The sequence below is a fragment of the Schistocerca gregaria genome, chromosome 3, assembly GCF_023897955.1.
Source record: "Schistocerca gregaria isolate iqSchGreg1 chromosome 3, iqSchGreg1.2, whole genome shotgun sequence".
NCBI lineage: Eukaryota > Metazoa > Arthropoda > Insecta > Orthoptera > Acrididae > Schistocerca > Schistocerca gregaria.
In genome coordinates this window covers 723415266-723434922 of record NC_064922.1, presented here as the reverse complement: position 1 = coordinate 723434922, position 19657 = coordinate 723415266, and the positions used below count along the sequence as shown (strand labels likewise).

Below are 19657 nucleotides of genomic sequence, written 5' to 3'. Positions count from 1 at the left end.
AGTGGTTTCCATTGTCTTCCGCATCCTTACACCATTGATCATTGCCGATTCTTCAATGTTCCCAATGCAAGGACAAGAGAGTGCCCTGAATTTCTGTCTGCTCTTCCGCCCCCTTTGACAAGGTCTTTGGCAGACTGACAGTGACTTCTTATGTCAAAAGTCTCTGACTGATAATACTGACTGTTAATAAAAAATTAAGCGGTAGTGGGTTTCGAACCCAGAACCAAGGATGTTTTGATAACGAATCAAAGACCCTGGACCTAGACTTCGACAATATTAGAATCCTTTAGAGAAAGTCTAAGCTCACTAGCCTGGAAATACGGAGATAATTCAGTATTATTTGTAGGTGACTTCAGCCTCCTGAGTGTAGACTGGGCTGTCTATGGATTATTGCAGTTGATATGGACACACTGTCTTCCAAAGTACTTCTGAACACCTTTCTCGAAAACTCAGTATAAAGACAGGGATTAGGGACCACGTTTACATCACAGTGACGACACTTACTGAAGTTAATTAAGAATACAGGGTATTTTTCCGGCTCAATATTATGTAAAAACTCAACACCTATTTCTTTCAGGCACTGTTTATAAAATACATGTTTTACTGATTTTTGTTCATATCGGGTAATGCAGCACAGTTTCTAATTAAATAAGTAATTTGAATAGTTTTGAACATGCTTGGGTCTATTAAAAAAATACAAAGAAATTGATGCATTTTTCCCAAAATGCTTCCTCAAATTAAGGTTCCATTTAATCCAGTGTTATACATTTGAGGGAGACCAAATTTTTAGCAGATCTGCATGAAATTTTGGCTGAGGTACCAGACCTATTCAATTCCACCTATTATGTATATTACAAGGATAAACAATATAACATCTTACTTTTTATGTTTTATAACTTTTTCCCAATAAAAAAGTTATTTTTTCTATAATTTAGTTGATTCGGCAATAAACCTTAGGTCTACTACACGAGTATGGACTATTGCAAGTAACAGAAAAAAAATTAGAGCAATGCTTTATAAACTTTAGGAACTATTTGTACCTGAATTCTGAAAAATACAACTTGTGGGGAAATTGTGAATGAAAATGTGTGTACAATTAAAGTGTGGCTTAGAACATTCCTGAAGCACAGTATTCATCCTGCAGCATTTCTTCATCTTCAATCTTCGTCTTGGCACTCCTTTTAGCATTTCTTGCTTCTTTGGTAACTTGAAGAGCGAATCTTTCAGCTTTATGCACCCATTATCTGTCACATGCAAACAACTTCTCTTCCATATTAGAGCCACATTTTATGCCCAAATTTCTCGGGGCTTCCAACCTTCCTATCACTCCATTATTGAAAAATATCACTGCATCTGGTACATCAATTTTTAATGTATTTAGTCCTACAAAAACATTACTGGGTAATCTTCCCCATATGCAATGGATGAAACTTTCATTTGTATTCTGAGTGCCCCATGAAGACATTTACTAAGCAAAATAGGGTCACTCAGGTCTCCAAAAATTGGTTTTATTTTATGAATAACAGGCTAAGGAAGAGGGTGCTTATGATATTTTATTTATTTATTTATTTATTTATTTATTTAACCTGGCAAGATTAGGGCCATCAGGCCCTCTCTTACATCTAACCAGGCATTCTACTTATTTTACAGTCATATGTTTCAGTAGGCATGTTAAACTACATCTAATACAAAAAGTGAGATAAACAATTAGAAAGGTACACCTCGAAAAATACATTATTGAAGAGAAAGATTTAATATAGGAGTGCTGGCAGCAGGGAGTATGAGGGAGACTCATGGTGAAGGGAGGAGAAGAATAGAGAGACATGATGAAACATAATTAAGGAAAATATAAAGGAAAAGGAGACTGCGTGGCTAATAGAGATAGATGAAGAGGAAGGCATCTCAGCAGCAAGATACGAGACGCTAGCTTTGCTATTTGACAGATGAGAGGATTGGCCTTGCACATTAATTTTGTGGAGAATTTTATGCGGATGATAGTAGGAAATGCTTCAACTTCTTCTTAAAAGCCACAGGAGATTGAATTTTTCTCAAGGTAAGGGGCAGTTTGTTCCAGAGGCGGACAGCGGCAACTGAGAAGGAGTTTGCAAAAGTTTTTGTTTTGTGAGTGGGCACAGTTAGGATACCAGATAAGAGTGACCTCGTGTTTCGATTATGATGGCATGACAGGTTTTTTATCTCTGAAGCTAGGTACTGGGGTGCTTGCGCGATGAGGAGTCGGTGAAGTAGACATAGAGTGTGGTAGTCACGCAGTTTGTCCGGCCGCAGCCACCCTAGCTCGGAGTATGAAGCACTAACATGATCATATCGGCGAATGTTGCAGGTGTAACGCACACAGGCATTCATGGTTAGCTCTAGCCGTCTTTTGTTTTCACTACTCATGCCTTGTTGAATCACATCACAATAGTGGAGGTTCGGTAGAACGAGTGCTTGCACGAGCTGGCGTTTCAAGTCCTGTGGGAATATGTTCCGAAACTTTTTGAGAGCATAGAGACAAGCAGACGTCTTTCGGCACACTGCGACTGTATTCTCCGCCCAGTTGAGATGCTCGTCCAAAGTTACACCCAAGTTATTCACTGTTTTCTGATATGGTATTGGAGTACCTTCGAGCAGAATAGGAGGTAGCCGTTCGCGGAAATCTGAACTTATTAATTTCTGATGGGCTATTAAGATTACTTGCGTCTTTTTTGCATTTAATTTAAGCCCCAGATTTTTCGCCCATGTCACTACTGAAGACAGATCATCATTCATCAGAGCGATTGCAGTGTTTACGTCTTCAGGTCTGACGCTTAGGTAGAGCTGGAGGTCGTCGGCATAGAAATGATGTTTACAGGAGGACAAAACCGACGAAATATCGTTGACATATAAAGAAAACAAAAGTGGTCCTAAGACTGATCCTTGTGGCACTCCCGAAGAAACATGTTTCCAGGAAGATTTTTCATTTGCGCAGACAACACATTGCTGTCTGTCTTTTAAGTAGCTTTCAAACCATCTCATTGCACTATCAGAGAAATTAAGCTGTTGCATTTTTCTGAGTAATATGTCAAAGTTAACAGTGTCAAAAGCTTTGCTGAAGTCCAGTAGCGTCAATATTGTTGCCTTTCGATTGTCGATGGCATATTTCAGGTCATCAGTTACTTTAATTAGAGCAGTGTTTGTGCTGTGATGTTTACGGAAACCGGATTGAAATTTGTCATATAGACTTAATTCATGCAAGTGTTCAGTGATTTGGTCATGAACAATATATTCCAGTGCTTTGGAAACAGCAGGCAGTATGCTAATTGGTCGGTAATCACTAGGCAGTTGCGGGTTTTCGACCTTAGGGATGGGTCGAATTATGCTTCTTTTCCATGCAGTGGGGTATATTCCGTTCACGAGGGAAAAATTAAATATGTCGGTTAAGACAGGTACTAAGATATCGGCAACATTCTTAATCATGGCTATACCGATACTGTCGTTTCCTATTGCATCAGAAGAGATTCTCATTATTGCTTTTCTTGCCGTATTTGTTGTTACATGTTTTAGATGGAAGGTATCGTTGTTAGTTATCCTGTTTGGGGATTCTTGTGGACGGTAATTATCAGCCGTGCTGGTATTCAGAGGTGCAGAGAAGAATTCATTTAATTCGTTAGCTGACACATGAAAAGTAGTTTTCGATTTTGCCTTTCCGACCCCCAAGCTACGGAGATTCTTCCATAGAGTCGTGGGTGTCAGATCGCTGCATACAAGGGAGCGAGCGTGCCTGATTTTGGCATTGCGAATGCATTGTTTCACTCTGTTCCGTAGCTTTCTATATTCTTCAAAACGTTCGGGTTTCGGATCTGCCTTGAAACGCCTGTGGGCAGCATCCCTATTAGTCATCATTTGACGTAATTCAGCTGTCAGCCATGGAGCAGGAGATTTTCTTACACGGACTGTGCGCACAGGTGCATGTTTGTCATAGAGGGCAGTGAGTTTATGACCAAGTTCATTAATTTTGCCGTTGATTGTAGGTTCTCTGATTATTTGATGCCATGAGATTTCTGAGCAATCGGCTGTTAGAGCGTCAAGGTCAATACGTTTCATGTTCCTACAAGTTATGTAACGCGATTTGATCCTTGGGGGCTGCACAGAGTAGGCCAGGAATATTACATCATGTGCTGAGAGGCCAGGGGCCGATGATTGACCAACATCTCTTACTTTGTCAGTCTGTTTCGTTGCGATCACGTCTATAAGAGTATGACTGTGCGCCGTATGGTGTGTAGGTTGTAATGGAAGAATGTTCATGCTATTGCAACTAAACAATCTTCTTAGGTTTATTGCGGAGGGAGTGTCTCTTAGCAGGTCTATGTTCAAGTCACCCATTACGATGACATGTTCGTATTGACACTGAAGTGAATGTAATTCCGACTGGAAGGAACTCATTGAGCTTATTTTTGGCGGCTTGTACACGACGCCAGTCAAGAATTTCCGACTTTGTATATTTATTTCAATGAACATGAATTCAGCCTCTTTTTCTTCAGCAGGATTTGACGTACATAAGACTTTCGCTTTGAGATCTGTTCGTATATATGCGCCGACCCCGCCACCTCGCTTTTTTGATCTGTCTGCCCTAAGAAATGTGTACCCTGGGAGATGAATAGATGCAGAGGATATGTGTGGTTTCAACCACGTTTCGGATAAGAGGATTACGTGGTAGTTTAGTTGGTGGAAGAGGAGGCTAAGTTCTTCGTAATGCGCAGGTAAAGACTGAATGTTGCAGTGAGCTGCTAAAACCTCGGACGCGTTCCGCTGAGCAGCCTGGAGTAGGGTGGCAGACTGGTTTGTCCCTTTGTTAGGCACTACCTGCCGCGAGGGGCACTGACCGGTGTTTCCGCCAAGTGACATATTACAGGGGTGTCCGAGATTTTGCGCGCCCTGTTTGTGACTCCGCGAGAGCCGAAAGAAAAGCGACTGCAAGAGATTTCCTGAGGTTGCGGGAGTATAGAAAATGGATTAGTGGTATTCGGTGCAGGGAGAATATGACCAAAATGGTGACAGCTGTGTGTCACTGAGTATCCTATGTCGTAAGAGGAAAAATGTAATTAGAGTATTTAATCAGCTTAGGGTGGAAATAAGGGAAAGAGGAGTGATTTAAGAGGCCGATGCTGCCAGCAGAGAGAAGTAAGCTTAATATTTAATAGAGTATCGTAGGAAGCTAGAATTAAATTGAAATTTGCTAAAGTGATACTGATAGTGATTTTTGTTATGAACAAATTAAACCGAAGAGATGGTTGACTAATGAACTAAAGGAGAGACTAATAATTGCAATAGAACTATTACAGAATGGAAGAGAATAAACTGAGAAAATGAAAAAAGTATTAGCAGTAACTAAAACTAAGCAATGGCTACAGCTAAAGACACAAAAAATAGTAAAAAGTTAATACAGTTACAAAAACAATTAATTGAAGGTACAAATAATTACAAAGTTAATACAGTTACAAGAACAATTAGTTGAAGGTACAAATAATTAAAAAGTTAATACAATTACAAGACTATATCTGAGTACAGGACTGTTAAAATTTGCAAATGGTGTTAAGTTTGACTTTTGGCTCGAGTAGGTTCACTTAATACTATTTAGTTCTGTCATGTTTGTGACTGTCTTCTTTCCAGCTGCAGTCTTAATGATTACTCTGCCATCCTGAGTCCATACATTCTGAAGACCGAAATGGGATATGGCACTGTTTAAAATCTTTAGCCGCTCGTGTGTCAGATCTTCCCTTATTGTAATCCCTGTCCTTGCTAACTTCTTCTTCTGGGTAAAGATCTCAGCCCTTTTTCGGTACGACACAAATTTAATTATTATTGGACGAGGTTTGGTAGCACCTGGTAGTTTTCGTCCCACCCGGTGGCTCCTGTCAATGTCTGCCTTGGTCACTTCGACGCCTAATTTTTCACGCGCAACCTGTATAAGCAGGTTGTCCGTGTCTTCTTCTTTAGTTTCTGCTACTCCAAACAGTCGTAGACTATTTCGCCTTTGGTACTGTTCTAGCTCGTCTGTGGCGGCAGATAGTTTCACTTCCAACTCTCGTGCCTTTTTCTCGTATTCAGACACAGACTTTTTTAGTGCTGTAATTTCGGCAGTATTGGCCTCAACAGTTTCACGCATTTTGGCCAATACTGCTGCCGTTACAGTATCTGATATGGTGCCTGCTATCAGATCGAGATTGTTTTTATCGCGAAGCGCAGCGTTTACCTCAGAGCGAACCAGTTCCGCTATACCGGGAGCCGCGGCCGCACCTTCCGCCAGGAGCAGGCCCGCCGCACCTGCTGCTTCCCCGCTGCTGGACGCGCTGCTGTTGATTCTTCTGTTTACCATTTTCTCGCAGATATTGGCGGAGCACAGAAAAAAAATAGCACTACTACACAGAGCACTGTTGTTTACACGATTTCCACTTGTACTAGACAACACCACCTGCGAGAACACCTTCGAATTCGACTAAATTTCGCGAGCCGAACTTAACACGTGTTACACTGCAGCCGCCATTAAAACTATATTTGACCACTTCCTTTTGCTTTTTGATAACCACACCAAGAATCAGCTCCTTCAGGGCAAAGTCTGTGGACAATGTATGAAAGTAGGTGGACCATACAGCTTTTCTCATTGCTGTAACATCATTCAGAGGTGCAGGTCATCTAAGTCAAGTCCATAATAACTCTGAAGGTCTATTTCAGTTTCTGCTAATCTGCCTCGGCCAGACCAAGATTTCCCATCAGATAAAACTTTCCTTTCATTTCTCTTCGTAGCTTCCTCAATCTTGCACCCATCCTCTTTTGTACATGTCCACAAAACTCCAGTTTTGTTACCAAGGTATCAATATAAACATTAAACTCATTAATGTTATTGAAAGCATTAGAGCCTCATTGTCTAGGTACTTCGTGTATCTAATGTTATAAGTAGACACTGACCTCTCAAATATTTTTTAGAGCTCCAGCACACTCCATACCTCCACTGTAACCATCATAATTCTTAGAACATTGATGTTCATTATGTCCTTCAGTGTTACCATGGCAGGTGTGGCAGTACTTAGATAAGCACTCAACATAAACAACTTTTTCATTCTCCAGAGAAGCAGCACTTACAGCACCATTCAAGGAATGATGCCCTCGACTTAGCTGTGTCCCATCGCGTGCAACAGCAATGTCTCTGGTTCCACCAAAATTTACAGTTTCTTCTACTGCACATTTCATAGATGCTTTAGACACAACCGTCAAGGCACCTAAAGTATTTTTATGTACTTGCTGAACCTACTGGGAGGAGGAGGAAGGTCCATCAAACCACAACATTTGAGCAGCATTTTTTCCTTTTCGTATTACATGCATTGTACACACTAATTTCAAACTCACATAATATGAATTATTCACAATGTTGCAAGTCATTTTTTGAGGTAGATTTATTGCAGGATCTACAAGGAACGACTGATTTTGATGCTAAACCCTCCCTGCTACTTTGTTGTTCAGTTATTTCCAGGCAGCTTATACCATCACATTGTTTACCTTTCACCACTTTCTTTATCAAAGAAGATAAAGATGCCCACATCATCAATAACAAATCCACCAAAAACAGCACCATTGTTAACACAAAAATTTGAATCGCCAGGAGGTTTGTCATGTGGGAATTTCTTCCCTGAACAATTGATAAACAGGTTACTTTCAACAGTGGGGCTTGCTTTGTTTGTGAAATGGTTAGCATGGAATTTCCTTTTATTGAATTTCGTATTTATTAGACACTAAAGGATATGTATTTCCAAAAACATGGGTAGCACTTGGGCAACAAACATTCAGTAACACGTGAACAAACTGCTTCAGCAAAGCAAAAGTAAATACTAGCAAAGACAATCAATTAAGATACTAGAAACCTGCTCTGTTACCAAGATATACAATATATCATACGTATAATCGCTGGAAACAGAAAGTTCACAGTTCTTTTTGAAATAATACTGGTTTCTGTAACAGCAATAAAGGGGGCGCGGCAACACACATAACCATAACTTTAAAATTTGGTATATACGGGTCATTTTTCCATTTGAAACCCTATAATGTATGTCCTCCCCCCATGAACCATGGACCTTGCCGTTGGTGGGGAGGCTTGCGTGCCTCAGCGATACAGATAGCTGTACCGTAGGTACAACCACAACGGAGGGCTATCTGTTGAGAGGCCAGACAAACGTGTGGTTCCTGAAGAGGCGCAGCAGCCTTTTCAGTAGTTGCAGGGGCAACAGTCTGGATGATTGACTGATCTGGCCTTGTAACAATAACCAAAATGGCCTTGCTGTGCTGGTACTGCGAACGGCTGAAAGCAAGGGGAAACTACGGCCGCAATTTTTCCCGAGGGCATGCAGCTATACTGTATGATTAAATAATAATGGCATCCTCTTGGGTAAAATATTCCAGAGGTAAAAAAATCCCCCATTCGGATCTCCGGGTGGGGACTACTCAAGAGGATGTCGTTATCAGGAGAAAGAAAACTGGCATTCTACGGATCGGAGCGTGGGATGTCAGATCACTTAATCGGGCAGATAGGTTAGAAAATTTAAAGAGGGAAATGGATAGGTAAAAGTTACATAGAGTGGGAATTAGTGAAGTTTGGTGGCAGGAGGAACTAAACTTCTGGTCAGGTGACTACAGGGTTACAAACATAAAATCAAATAGGGGTAATGCAGGAGTAGGTTTAACAATGAATAGAAAAATAGGAATGCGGGTAAGCTACTACAAACAGCATTGTGACCAAGATAGATACGAAGCCCACACCTACTACAGTAGTACAAGTTTATATGCAAACTAGCTCTAAAGATGAAGAAATTGAAGAAATGTATGATGAAATAAAAAAAAAAAATTATTCAGATAGTGAAGGGTGACGAAAATTTAATAGTCATGGGTGACTGGAATTCTGTAGTAGGAAAAGGGATAGAAGGAAACATAGTAGGTGAATATGGATTGGGGCTAAGAAATGAAAGAGGAAGCTGCCTGGTAGAATTTTGCACAGAGCACAACTTAATCATAGCTAACACTTGGTTCACTAATCATAAAAGGAAGGCTGTATACATGGAAGAACCCTGGAGATACTAAAAGGTATCAGATAGATTATATAATGGTGAGACAAAGATTTAGGAACCAGGTTTTAAATTGTAAGACATTTCCAGGGGCAAATGTGGACTCTGACCACAATCTATTGGTTATGATCTGTAGATTGAAACTTAAGAAACTGCAAAAAGGTGGGAATTTAAGGAGATGGGACTTGGATAAACTGAAAGAACCAGAGGTTGTACCAGAGTTTCAGGGAGAGCATAAGAGAACAATTTACAGGAATGGGGGAAAGAAATGCAGTAGAAGAAGAATGAGTAGCTTTAAGGGATGAAGTAGTGAAGGCAGCAGAGGATCGAGTAGGTAAAAAGACGAGGGCTAGTAGAAATCCTTGGGTAACAGAAGAAATATTGAATTTAATTGATGAAAGGAGAAAATATAAAAATGCAGTAAATGAAGCAGGCAAAAAGAAATACAAACGTCTCAAAAATGAGATCGACAGGAAGTGCAAAATGGCTAAGCAGGCATGGTTAGAGGACAAATCTAAGGATGTAGAGGCTTATTTCACGAGGGGGTAAGATAGATACTGCCTACAGGAAAATTGAAGAGACCTTTGGAAATAAAAGAACCACTTGTATGAACATCAAGAGCTCAGACAGAAACCCAGTTCTAAGCAAAGAAGGGAAAGCAGAAAGGTGGAAGCAGTATATAGAGGGTCTATACAAGGGTGATATACTTGAGGACAATATTATGGAAATGGAAGACAATGTGCGTGAAGATGAAATGGGAGATACGATACTGCATGAAGAGTTTGACAGAGCACTGAAAGACCTGAGTCGAAACAAGGCCCCCGGAGTACACAACATTCCATTGGAACTACTGACGGCCTTGGGAGAACCAGTCCTGACAAAACTCTACCATCTTGTGAGCAAGATGTATGAAATGGTGAAATACCCTCAGACTTCAGGAAGAATATAATAATTCCAATCCCAAAGAAAGCAGGTGTTGATAGATGTGAAAATTACGGAACTATCAGTTTAATAAGCCACGGCTGCAAAATACTAACACGAATTCTTTAGAGACGAATGCAAAAACTAGTAGAAGCCGACCTCGGGGAAGATCAATTTGGTTTCAGTAGAAATGTTGGAACACGTGAGGCAATACTGACCCTACAACTTATCTTAGAAAATAGATTAAGGAAAGACAAACCTACGTTTCTAGCATTTGTAGACTTAGAGAAAGCTTTTGACAATGTTGACTGGAATACTCTCTTTCAAATTCTAAAGGTGGCATGGGTAAAATACAGGGAGTGAAAGGATATTTACAATTAGTACAGAAAGCATATGGCAGTTATAAGAGTCTAGGGGCATGAAAGGGAAGCAGTGGTTGGGAAGGGAGTGAGACAGGGTTGCAGCCTCTCCCTAATTTCTGTATATTGAGCAAGCAGTAAAGGAAACAAAAGAAAAATTCGGAGTAGGTATTAAAATCCATGGAGAAGAAATCAAAACTTTGAGGATAAACAGTTTGGACAAAAAGAGAATAGAAGCTTTCAAAATGTGGTGCTACACAAGAATGCTGAAGATTAGATGAGTAGATTACATAACTAATGAGGAGGTATTGAACAGAATTGGGGAGAAGAGAAGTTTGTGGCACAACTTGACGAGAAGAAGGCATCGGTTGGTAGGACATGTTCTGAGGCATCCAGGGATCACCAATTTAGTATTGGAGGGCAGTGTGAAGGGTAAAAATCGTAGAGGCAGACCAAGAGATGAATACGTTAAGCAGATTCAGAAGGATGTAGGTAGCAGTAGGTACTGGGAGATGAAGAAGCTTGCACAGGATAGAGTAGCATGGAGAGCTGCGTCAAACCAGTCTCAGGATTGAAGACCACAACAACAACAACAACAACAACAACTTTCCCAGCTTTTCACTGTTCACTTCTCACTCACTCTTCTCAATTTTTTTAACTTTTTCGAGATTAATATAGTATCCTCATGAAGAAATTATCTATAATATATGCAACCGTTAAAACTTATCAAATCATTTGCGATTCTCAGGTTGAGTGTTTTAATTTCCCCATTTTCCTGCCATCAATGGAAAATACATACTGGTATTTATTTTTTTCTTTTGGGTTTTGCATTCATAACCGCATGCCCCTAAGAGGCACTGGTTAACTTCATTCCAGCTTCCGTTAGGAGAATAAAACAATATTGTCATTACTGTATTAAGAACTAAAGTTGTGATATAAAATACAATGGTAGTATTGTAGTAAATTATGATCATTTGGGCACTGAAAATTTGAATAATACCCTAGTACAAATTATGTTAAAGTTGTTACTATTTACTGTTTGATCTTAACTATAACTTGCAGTTCTTTATCTTACCTCACCACCATGACGTGCAGATGTTATATATGTCAGGTCTGGAGGATATGCTCCATTGTTGGCTGCACGAGCTGCTTCTTCATTTGGATATGGATTTGGGAAGTAATCAGACAATTTACCTGGCCTCATGAACATGTTGCCATTATCATCGGGCCCATCCTGAACCTATGTGAAGAGACAAATGAATCAACTAAAGATATTTAATAACTGAAATAAATGCAATTGTAGAGAAAAGTTATCTTCTCAATGACTTTACCATATTATCTCTACTTTGTACATTTTTCAAAAAGTGTGTCTATTTATAAACATTGAATACTACAATATAATACAACTTGGATTCAGTTTATTCTGAATTTAATATCGTAATTCCTTCCTTTTTTTTCCAAGGCTCAATAATACATCAGACTTGGTCATAACCTTTTTACATTACTTACAGGTCATTCCATCTCAAATCAACTAACAGTCTGAACCTTGATATCTGAGATTAGGATGATTTTCTTCTTCTTCTTCTTCTTCTTCTTCTTCAGGTAATGTACCCACTAACACTCATTTAAATTTGAAATTTCAAATTTTTCTGATCTTTGGTTTTTGAGTTTCAAGGATTTAAAAATAAAAAAACCTCCGCTTCTGATCAATCAATGATTGTTTTAAAATGCTGTAGCTCAAAAACTAAACAACCTAGATAGCTCAAATTTGCACCATTGTTTTCCTCTATAAATTTCCTTCAATTTGATATGTAACATAACTATGCTACCTAAATTTGAAAATTTTAAACTATTCAATAAATAAATAAATAAATAAAAAAAAAATTGAAATTTCCAAAATACGTACCCCCAGATTTTTTTTATAAAAATTGTGTGTGGTCCAGTCTAACTGACTACATGCATGCAAAATTTCAAGATGGGATCTCAACAAGTTCTTGTATAAAATAATATTTTACTGCTGCGATACGCACTATTGAGGTGAAAAGCAGACTATTTCTACGCTATGAATACAAAGGTAGGCCTATGTAATTCTAACAAACTTAAATTATTTTGTTAGCCTTTTTATGCAACATTACCCTCTTATTGTTCATTAATTCATTAAATGATATTTTAATGTGAGAATAAAATATATAAAAAATAATAACCTGAAAATCTTACAATTTTGTACGATATTCACTTTTCATTTTTTTAAAACCTGAGATTTTCATATAGGGTCAAGGCTCTAGTTTTGACCACTACTGTACTTATGGCCACCTTGATGTAACGGGGAAGCTACACTGCATCCTTTCATCATATATTATAAATGGGAGGGAAAACTAAAACATCTGCAGTATGTCTTCATATCAGATTGCCTGAAACATAATGCAGTCTCTTTCTCTGTACTACAGAAAAAACAGCTAGAAATCATAAACCAGAACTTGCCTTTTGCACTTAAAAAGATAACTTACTTTTCTGGTGGCAGTGCTGCGCAATATAAAAATAAGAAAAACTTCATTAATATGTGTTTGCATAAAACTGATTTTGAAGTTGAGGCGGAGTTCATTGCAACATCCCATGGCAAGAGCATATGCAATGGCCTTGGTGGCTGCTAAAGCCAGCTTACAAAGGCCATATGACCAACAAATCTTAACATCCAAATCACTTCATATATTTGCTATGGAAAACACAAAAAAAACTTTGACTTTGAATATTGCACAACAGTGGACTATGAACTGACCAAAGAATACTTACTTACTCGGTTTAGTGACTCAAAAGCAATTTTAGGAACACAAAGTTTCACTCACATAAACCCTGCACAGAGAGTCAAATTACTGTGAAGCCGTATCATTTTAGTCTGGATGAGTCTCTTGAATATGTGACAACACTGAACCAAGTAACACCGTCACATATGGAAAATATTACTGCTAGTTTGGTGACAGTAGTATATGACGACTCTTGGTGGCTAGGATGTATTGAAGAAAAATACATTGACATGTACCGAATAAATTTTTTTACACCCAAAGGGTCCAGCCCAGTCTTTTTACTATCCACAACCAAGAGATATATTAGATGTCCCAGGAAATACTCTTTTATAAACAGCGAATCCAACAGCAGCTACGGCAAGAACCGACACTTTAAGTGATAAAGAAATGAAGTTTTCTTCTCTTGCTTTGGAAAAATATCTTAAAAGATCATAAAAGAAGCACATTTAAATTATGTTACACCTACCGTAACTAAACACTAAGTTGTAAATAAAATAGAAAGAAACTTCCACATGGGAAAAATATATTAAAAACAAAGATTCCAAGACTTACCAAGCGGGAAAGCGCCGGCAGACAGGCACATGAACAAAACACACAAACAGAATTACGAGCTTTCGCAACTGGCAGTTGCTTCGTCAGGAAAGAGGGAAGGAGAGGGAAAAATGAAAGGATGTGGGTTTTAAGGGAGAGGGTAAGGAGTCATTCCAATCCCGGGAGCGGAAAGACTTCCCTTAGGGGAAAAAAAGGACAGGTGTACACTCGCACACACACACATATCCATCCGCACATACACAGACACAAGCAGACATATTTAAAGGCAAAGAGTAAGGGCAGAGATGTCAGTCGAGGCAGAAGTACAGAGGCAAAGAAGTTGTTGAAAGACAGGTGAGGTATGAGCGGCGGCAACTTGAAATTAGCGGAGGTTGAGGCCTGGCGGATATCGAGAAGAGAGGATATACTGAAGGGCGAGTTCCCATCTCCGGAGTTCGGATAGGTTGGTGTTGGTGGGAAGTATCCAGATAACTCTGACGGTGTAACACTGTGCCAAGATGTGCTGGCCGTGCATCAAGGCATGTTTAGCCACAGGGTGATCCTCATTACCAACAAACACTGTCTGCCTGTGTCCATTCATGCGAATGGACAGTTTGTTGCTGGTCATTCCCACATAGAAAGCGTCACAGTGCAGGCAGGTCAGTTGGTAAATCACGTGGGTGCTTTCACATGTGGCTCTCCCTTTGATCGTGTACACCTTCCAGGTTACAGGACTGGAGTAGGTGGTGGTGGGAGGGTGCATAGGACAGGTTTTACACCGGGGGCGGTTGCAAGGGTAGGAGCCAGAGGGTATGAAAGCACCCACGTGATTTACCAACTGACTGTAAGCATACTAGAACAAATAATTCAAGTACACATTCGTTAGTCAATTCACTAAGAAATGGGACCTAACTAGATATTAAGCTTAAGAAGTGGGGCCCAACTGGATATTAAGCTTTCCAGTGTGGTTTTCGGGCAGCACATTTTCTTGGAATACCAGTGCTGTATTATCTCATGTTTGGTTCTTTATTATGTCAGAACATAAAAATGGGCACTTTTAATTCAGCAAACAGTTGGCCCTAGCCAATAGTGTGGAATGAAACACTTCGTTTTGAATAAAATCACTGCCTCTGTGGAAAAAGATTAATAGTGGAAAAAGATTAATAGAAGACAAATTTCTTTAGCAAATCGACAAAAATAGTTTCATTGTTCTGCAAGGCAGTTAATGCTTGGCCTCCAAAAACAAGGAAATAAAATCAGAAAACTGAAACTAATAACGTATTTTAGCCATCCATAATTACATGAATGTATTTTATTTCACTTGCTAGCTCTCGGCTGCAGAAATCCGCTTCCTTTTCATTTAACTTGAGAGTTGTAAATGAAGAGGAAACAGCAAAATCACTGAACGTAAAAATGGGACACATGGAGACTTCCCCATTCCCACAACTCAGACTGCTCTGTGGATCTGCGAATCTGGCAGATTGTGCGCACTGGAAAAATTTTTCTGGGTAGCATCTGGCTGCTTGTTGCAGCTGTTGATACAGCTAACAGCTGCATATCACAAGCCATAAGTGGGAGAAGGTACTGCTCATACATGACTCAACAGTGCACGAGCATGAGCCTGCTGGCAACTGCTCAAATGAACCTAATGTAAACCTTTGTGATCTCATGGCCATCAGGAAGCACTGCAGAGTCTTCGTCCTAAAGCCTTAAATATGCCACATTTTGCTGGTGGTAGACAGTTGTGTGTGCACTGTGTTTTGTTGTTGTAAATGGCAAAGGAGGCACATTTCCTTTGCAACTTAAGTTTTATTTTGGTTTATTTCCCTCGTTTATGTTTTATTAGTGCAGTATTACCATGTAATAAAATTCTTTTTCAGATTATCAGATCTTACCAGTCAAAATTACAAAAATTTAACTGAAAATTAAAACAATGAAAAACTCCTGATTTTTGCCAGTTGTCTCGGGGCATATACACCCTGTCGAAACATCCAAATGACTGACTGCTGCTTAGTTTCCAGTCTGTACAAATGTATCAAAGTTACATCTCCTGTTATGATGTCTGCATAGGTTGCATTTCTTCAGTTGGACTTCTCAATTCTTTTCACAGAGCAATTTCTGTGAACCTTTTTTGCAGCTAAATGTTCATGCAAAATTTAATTTACTGCAGTTTTCAGTAGGTCTTATGATTCATACAGGTACCAGTACAGCTCATATCAATCCTCTTCCATCATACTGCACCAATATTTTTTTTTTATTATTATTTTAAGAAAACCAACAAATTATGGTCAATGTCTCTGAAGTAAACACAACACTGATGAAAATTTGCAAACCCATATTGCAAACATTCCTTTCTGTATGTGATGATCAAACCTATGTACGAGACAGAGGAAGGGGGGGGAAGGAGGGAGAGGAGGTCGAGAAGAAGAAATTTCAAACGTGAATCTCTGCAACACTGTGTGGGCTTATATTCAAAGGCACCAATAACTGAAAGAACAATCCTTATTCAACTTAATTTTATTAATAAAGAACTTCCCCATTTGTAAACTCAAAATATGCAGCTGGGTAGTGTTCAATACTGTGTTGTTGCACACAACACAAAGTAACATGCTAAGATCCTCTTTGACATACTGTCCTCAAGGGTGGCTAAGGCATTGCTACACAAGCCTGTCCATTCTTCGAAGGTGATCCTGCAGTATGTGAAAGGAGTTTCCAAAATGAACCACGGCAAGCTTCAACAAGGTTCATATGTCAGCAAATACTGCAGGTCATTCTGCATAGTTGGATGCTGCTTCCTGGAAGAACATGTTCATGAGATGGGTGCCTGTGCTAATGAAACATCATTTGAAAAGACTACACTATTACCAAAATGTAAATTTTAAGGCTGTACAAAAGGTTGAGAGGACCCTGTTCCCAATACTGCACAGCCCTCGAATTCCCTTCAATACTAACAAGAGGTGTCCAACAAATATGCACGATTCTGGTCTGTAACATGAATGACCACCCTCTCTGATGAAAGCATGGGACAGCAAACTTGAGACATGCACTGGTACTACAGCAGTTCCATGTACTTTTTATTATTTCTTAGTTTATTTGTCCTAGGTGTTGACGTACTGCGTGGCTACACTGGCTGAAATGTGAAGTTTGTAATTTGGACAATGACTACTGTAAATAATGTAGCCAACATATGCACAGTTGTGGTGCAGTCTTTTACTGTCTACACAACCCCGTAGTAACACAGTTATATGTATGTATGGCAAGTGAGCTATTGTTTAAGCTTTCCAGAAGCCACATAAATAGTTTGCAGGAAAACCTCCACATACTGCTACAATAGTTTTCTGTTGAACATCGATGAGCAGTAAAACCTAACCACAAAGTTCATAGCTCCTTAAGAATAATCAGGTATATATGGAGCAGACACTGTCACATGTTTTTACACATGGCCTAATTGTTTAACACTTACTCCACAGTTAATTTGAATCATTGTTGTTGTTCTAATCAGCACAGGCTTCTCGTCAAACTCTGCCATGGGGCTGTCTCATGACCAAAAATCAGACCTTTACATATCATCACAATGATAGGTGCTGTAACTACACATTGTCTGAAGTTAAATTTACAGAAATTACAATTAAAACTTAACTCATTAAATAAACTGAGTACATAAAATTTGGGTCTTTTTTAACAGTTTCTGCTGCTGCAAGAGTTAGGCCGAATTACTTGTTTAAATCACGAAATTAACAAACTTAAGTATGCAAACAATACTTTTTACAAAACTGTTAATTACTTTGGAATTAACAAAAGGCCGGTTTTGCTAACATGTTTCCGACTAGAAGCAAATAGATACTTTAAGAATACTAACATTTCGTCTTCCAAATGTTTACAATTATTACACAATTTATATTTGTTTATACATCAACAATAGAATTTAAGTTACAAAACAATTACTGATTTCACCCTATAACAAAAGATACTAACTAGGAATAGCCAAAATAAATTAGAAAACCAATTACATACATAAAACTAAGCACAAAATTAGATCTGGTGTTATAGTCTATAAAATTACAGGTCAATCTTTCTTTTATGAAAGTGCAGATTATGTTCATGTGTGTTAATGTAATTAGTTAAACGTGAAAAAATGAATTTAAGGAGGCAGATGGCAAAACAAGAGGGGAATTATTGCTTCATCACAGTACCTGCCCACATCCACACTCATCTAGGCCTACTGTCTGGTATCAAAATCATGAACTCATTTATAAAATAGTCGCAAAGCGATATTCCAGCTTCCATTCCAACTGTTACCTTGACCACCTTTTTCAAACCTGCAGTGCGGGGGAAGGATTGTACTGTCTTTCTTAAGGGGTACCAATAGGCCAAATAGATCACACACAGGGTGCTGTGTAATCCTGTGTAGATACAACCCTCTAAAAGGCAGCACATAGTATTCTGAATCGTCATCAGGGTAACTATGAGCTACAGGGTGTTTCAAAAATGACCGGTATATTTGAAATGGCAATAAAAAACTAAACGAGCAGCGATAGAAATACACCGTTTGTTGCAATATGCTTGGGACAACAGTACATTTTCAGGTGGACAAACTTTCAAAATTACAGTAGTTACAATTTTCAACAACAGATGGCGCTGCAAGTGATGTGAAAGATATAGAAGACAATGCAGTCTGTGGGTGCGCCATTCTGTACGTCGTCTTTCTGCTTAAGCGTGTGCTTTTCACAACATGCAAGTGTGCTGTGGACAACATGGTTTATTCCTTAGAACAGAGGATTTTTCTGGTGTTGGAATTCCACCGCTTAGAACACAGCGTTGTTGCAACAAGACAAAGTTTTCAACGAAGGTTTAATGTAACCAAAGGACCGAAAAGCGATACAATAAAGGTTCTGTTTGAAAAATTTCAATGGACTGGGAACGTGACGGATGAACGTGCTGGAAAGGTAGGGCGACCGCGTATGGCAACCAGAGGGTAACGCGCAGCTAGTGCAGCAGGTGACCCAACAGCGACCTTGGGTTTCCGTTCGCCGTGTTGCAGCTGCGGTCCAAATGACGCCAACGTCCACGTATCGTCTCATGCGCCAGAGTTTACACCTCTATCCATACATAATTCAAATGCGGCAACCCCTTTGCGCCGCTACCATTGCTGCATGAGAGACATTCGCTAACGATATAGTGCACAGGATTGATGACGGCGATATGCATGTGGGCAGCATTTGGTTTACTGACGAAGCTTATTTTTACCTGGACGGCTTCGTCAATAAACAGAACTGGCGCATATGGGGAACCGAAAAGCCCCATGTTGCAATCTCATCGTCCCTGCATCCTCAAAAAGTACTGGTCTGGGCCGCCATTTCTTCCGAAGGAATCATTGGCCCATTTTTCAAATCCGAGACGATTACTGCATCACGCGATCTGGACATTCTTCCTGAATGTCCTTAGACGACACTGCGAACACCTCATGATTTATGCAAGATGGTGCCCGGCCACATCGCACGACCGACGTCTTTAATTTCCTGAATGAATATTTCGATGACCGTGTGATTGCTTTGGGCTACCGAAACATACAGGAGACGGCGTGGATTGGCCTCCCTATTCGCCAGACATGAACCCCTGTGACTTCTTTCTGTGGGGTCACTTGAAACACCAGGTGTACCGCCAGAATCCAGAAACAATTAAACAGCTGAAGCAGTACATCTCATCTGCATGTGAAGCCATTCCGCCAGACACATTGTCAAAGGTTTCGGGTAATTTCATTCAGAGACTATGCCATATTATTGCTACGCATGGTGGATATGTGGAAAATATCGTACTATAGAGTTTCCCAGACCGCAGTGCCATCTGTTGTTGCTAATTGTAACTACTGTAATTTCGAAAGTTTGTCTGCCTGAAAATGTACTGTTGTCCCAAGCTTATTGCAACAAACGGTGTATTTCTATCGCTGCTCGTTTAG

The 19657-nt window shown here is 39.5% G+C and overlaps 1 protein-coding gene across 1 annotated transcript in view; it reads right to left on the bottom strand.

Moving 5' to 3' along the window:
* The window catches only part of LOC126356124 (cytochrome c1, heme protein, mitochondrial), a 56120-nt gene that overhangs the window by 16785 nt on the left and 19678 nt on the right, over positions 1-19657 (bottom strand). Inside the window, exon 5 of the mRNA XM_050006832.1 lies at positions 11445-11609. Coding sequence (XP_049862789.1) covers positions 11445-11609 — 165 coding nt within the window. The remainder of the gene's footprint in view (positions 1-11444; positions 11610-19657) is intronic.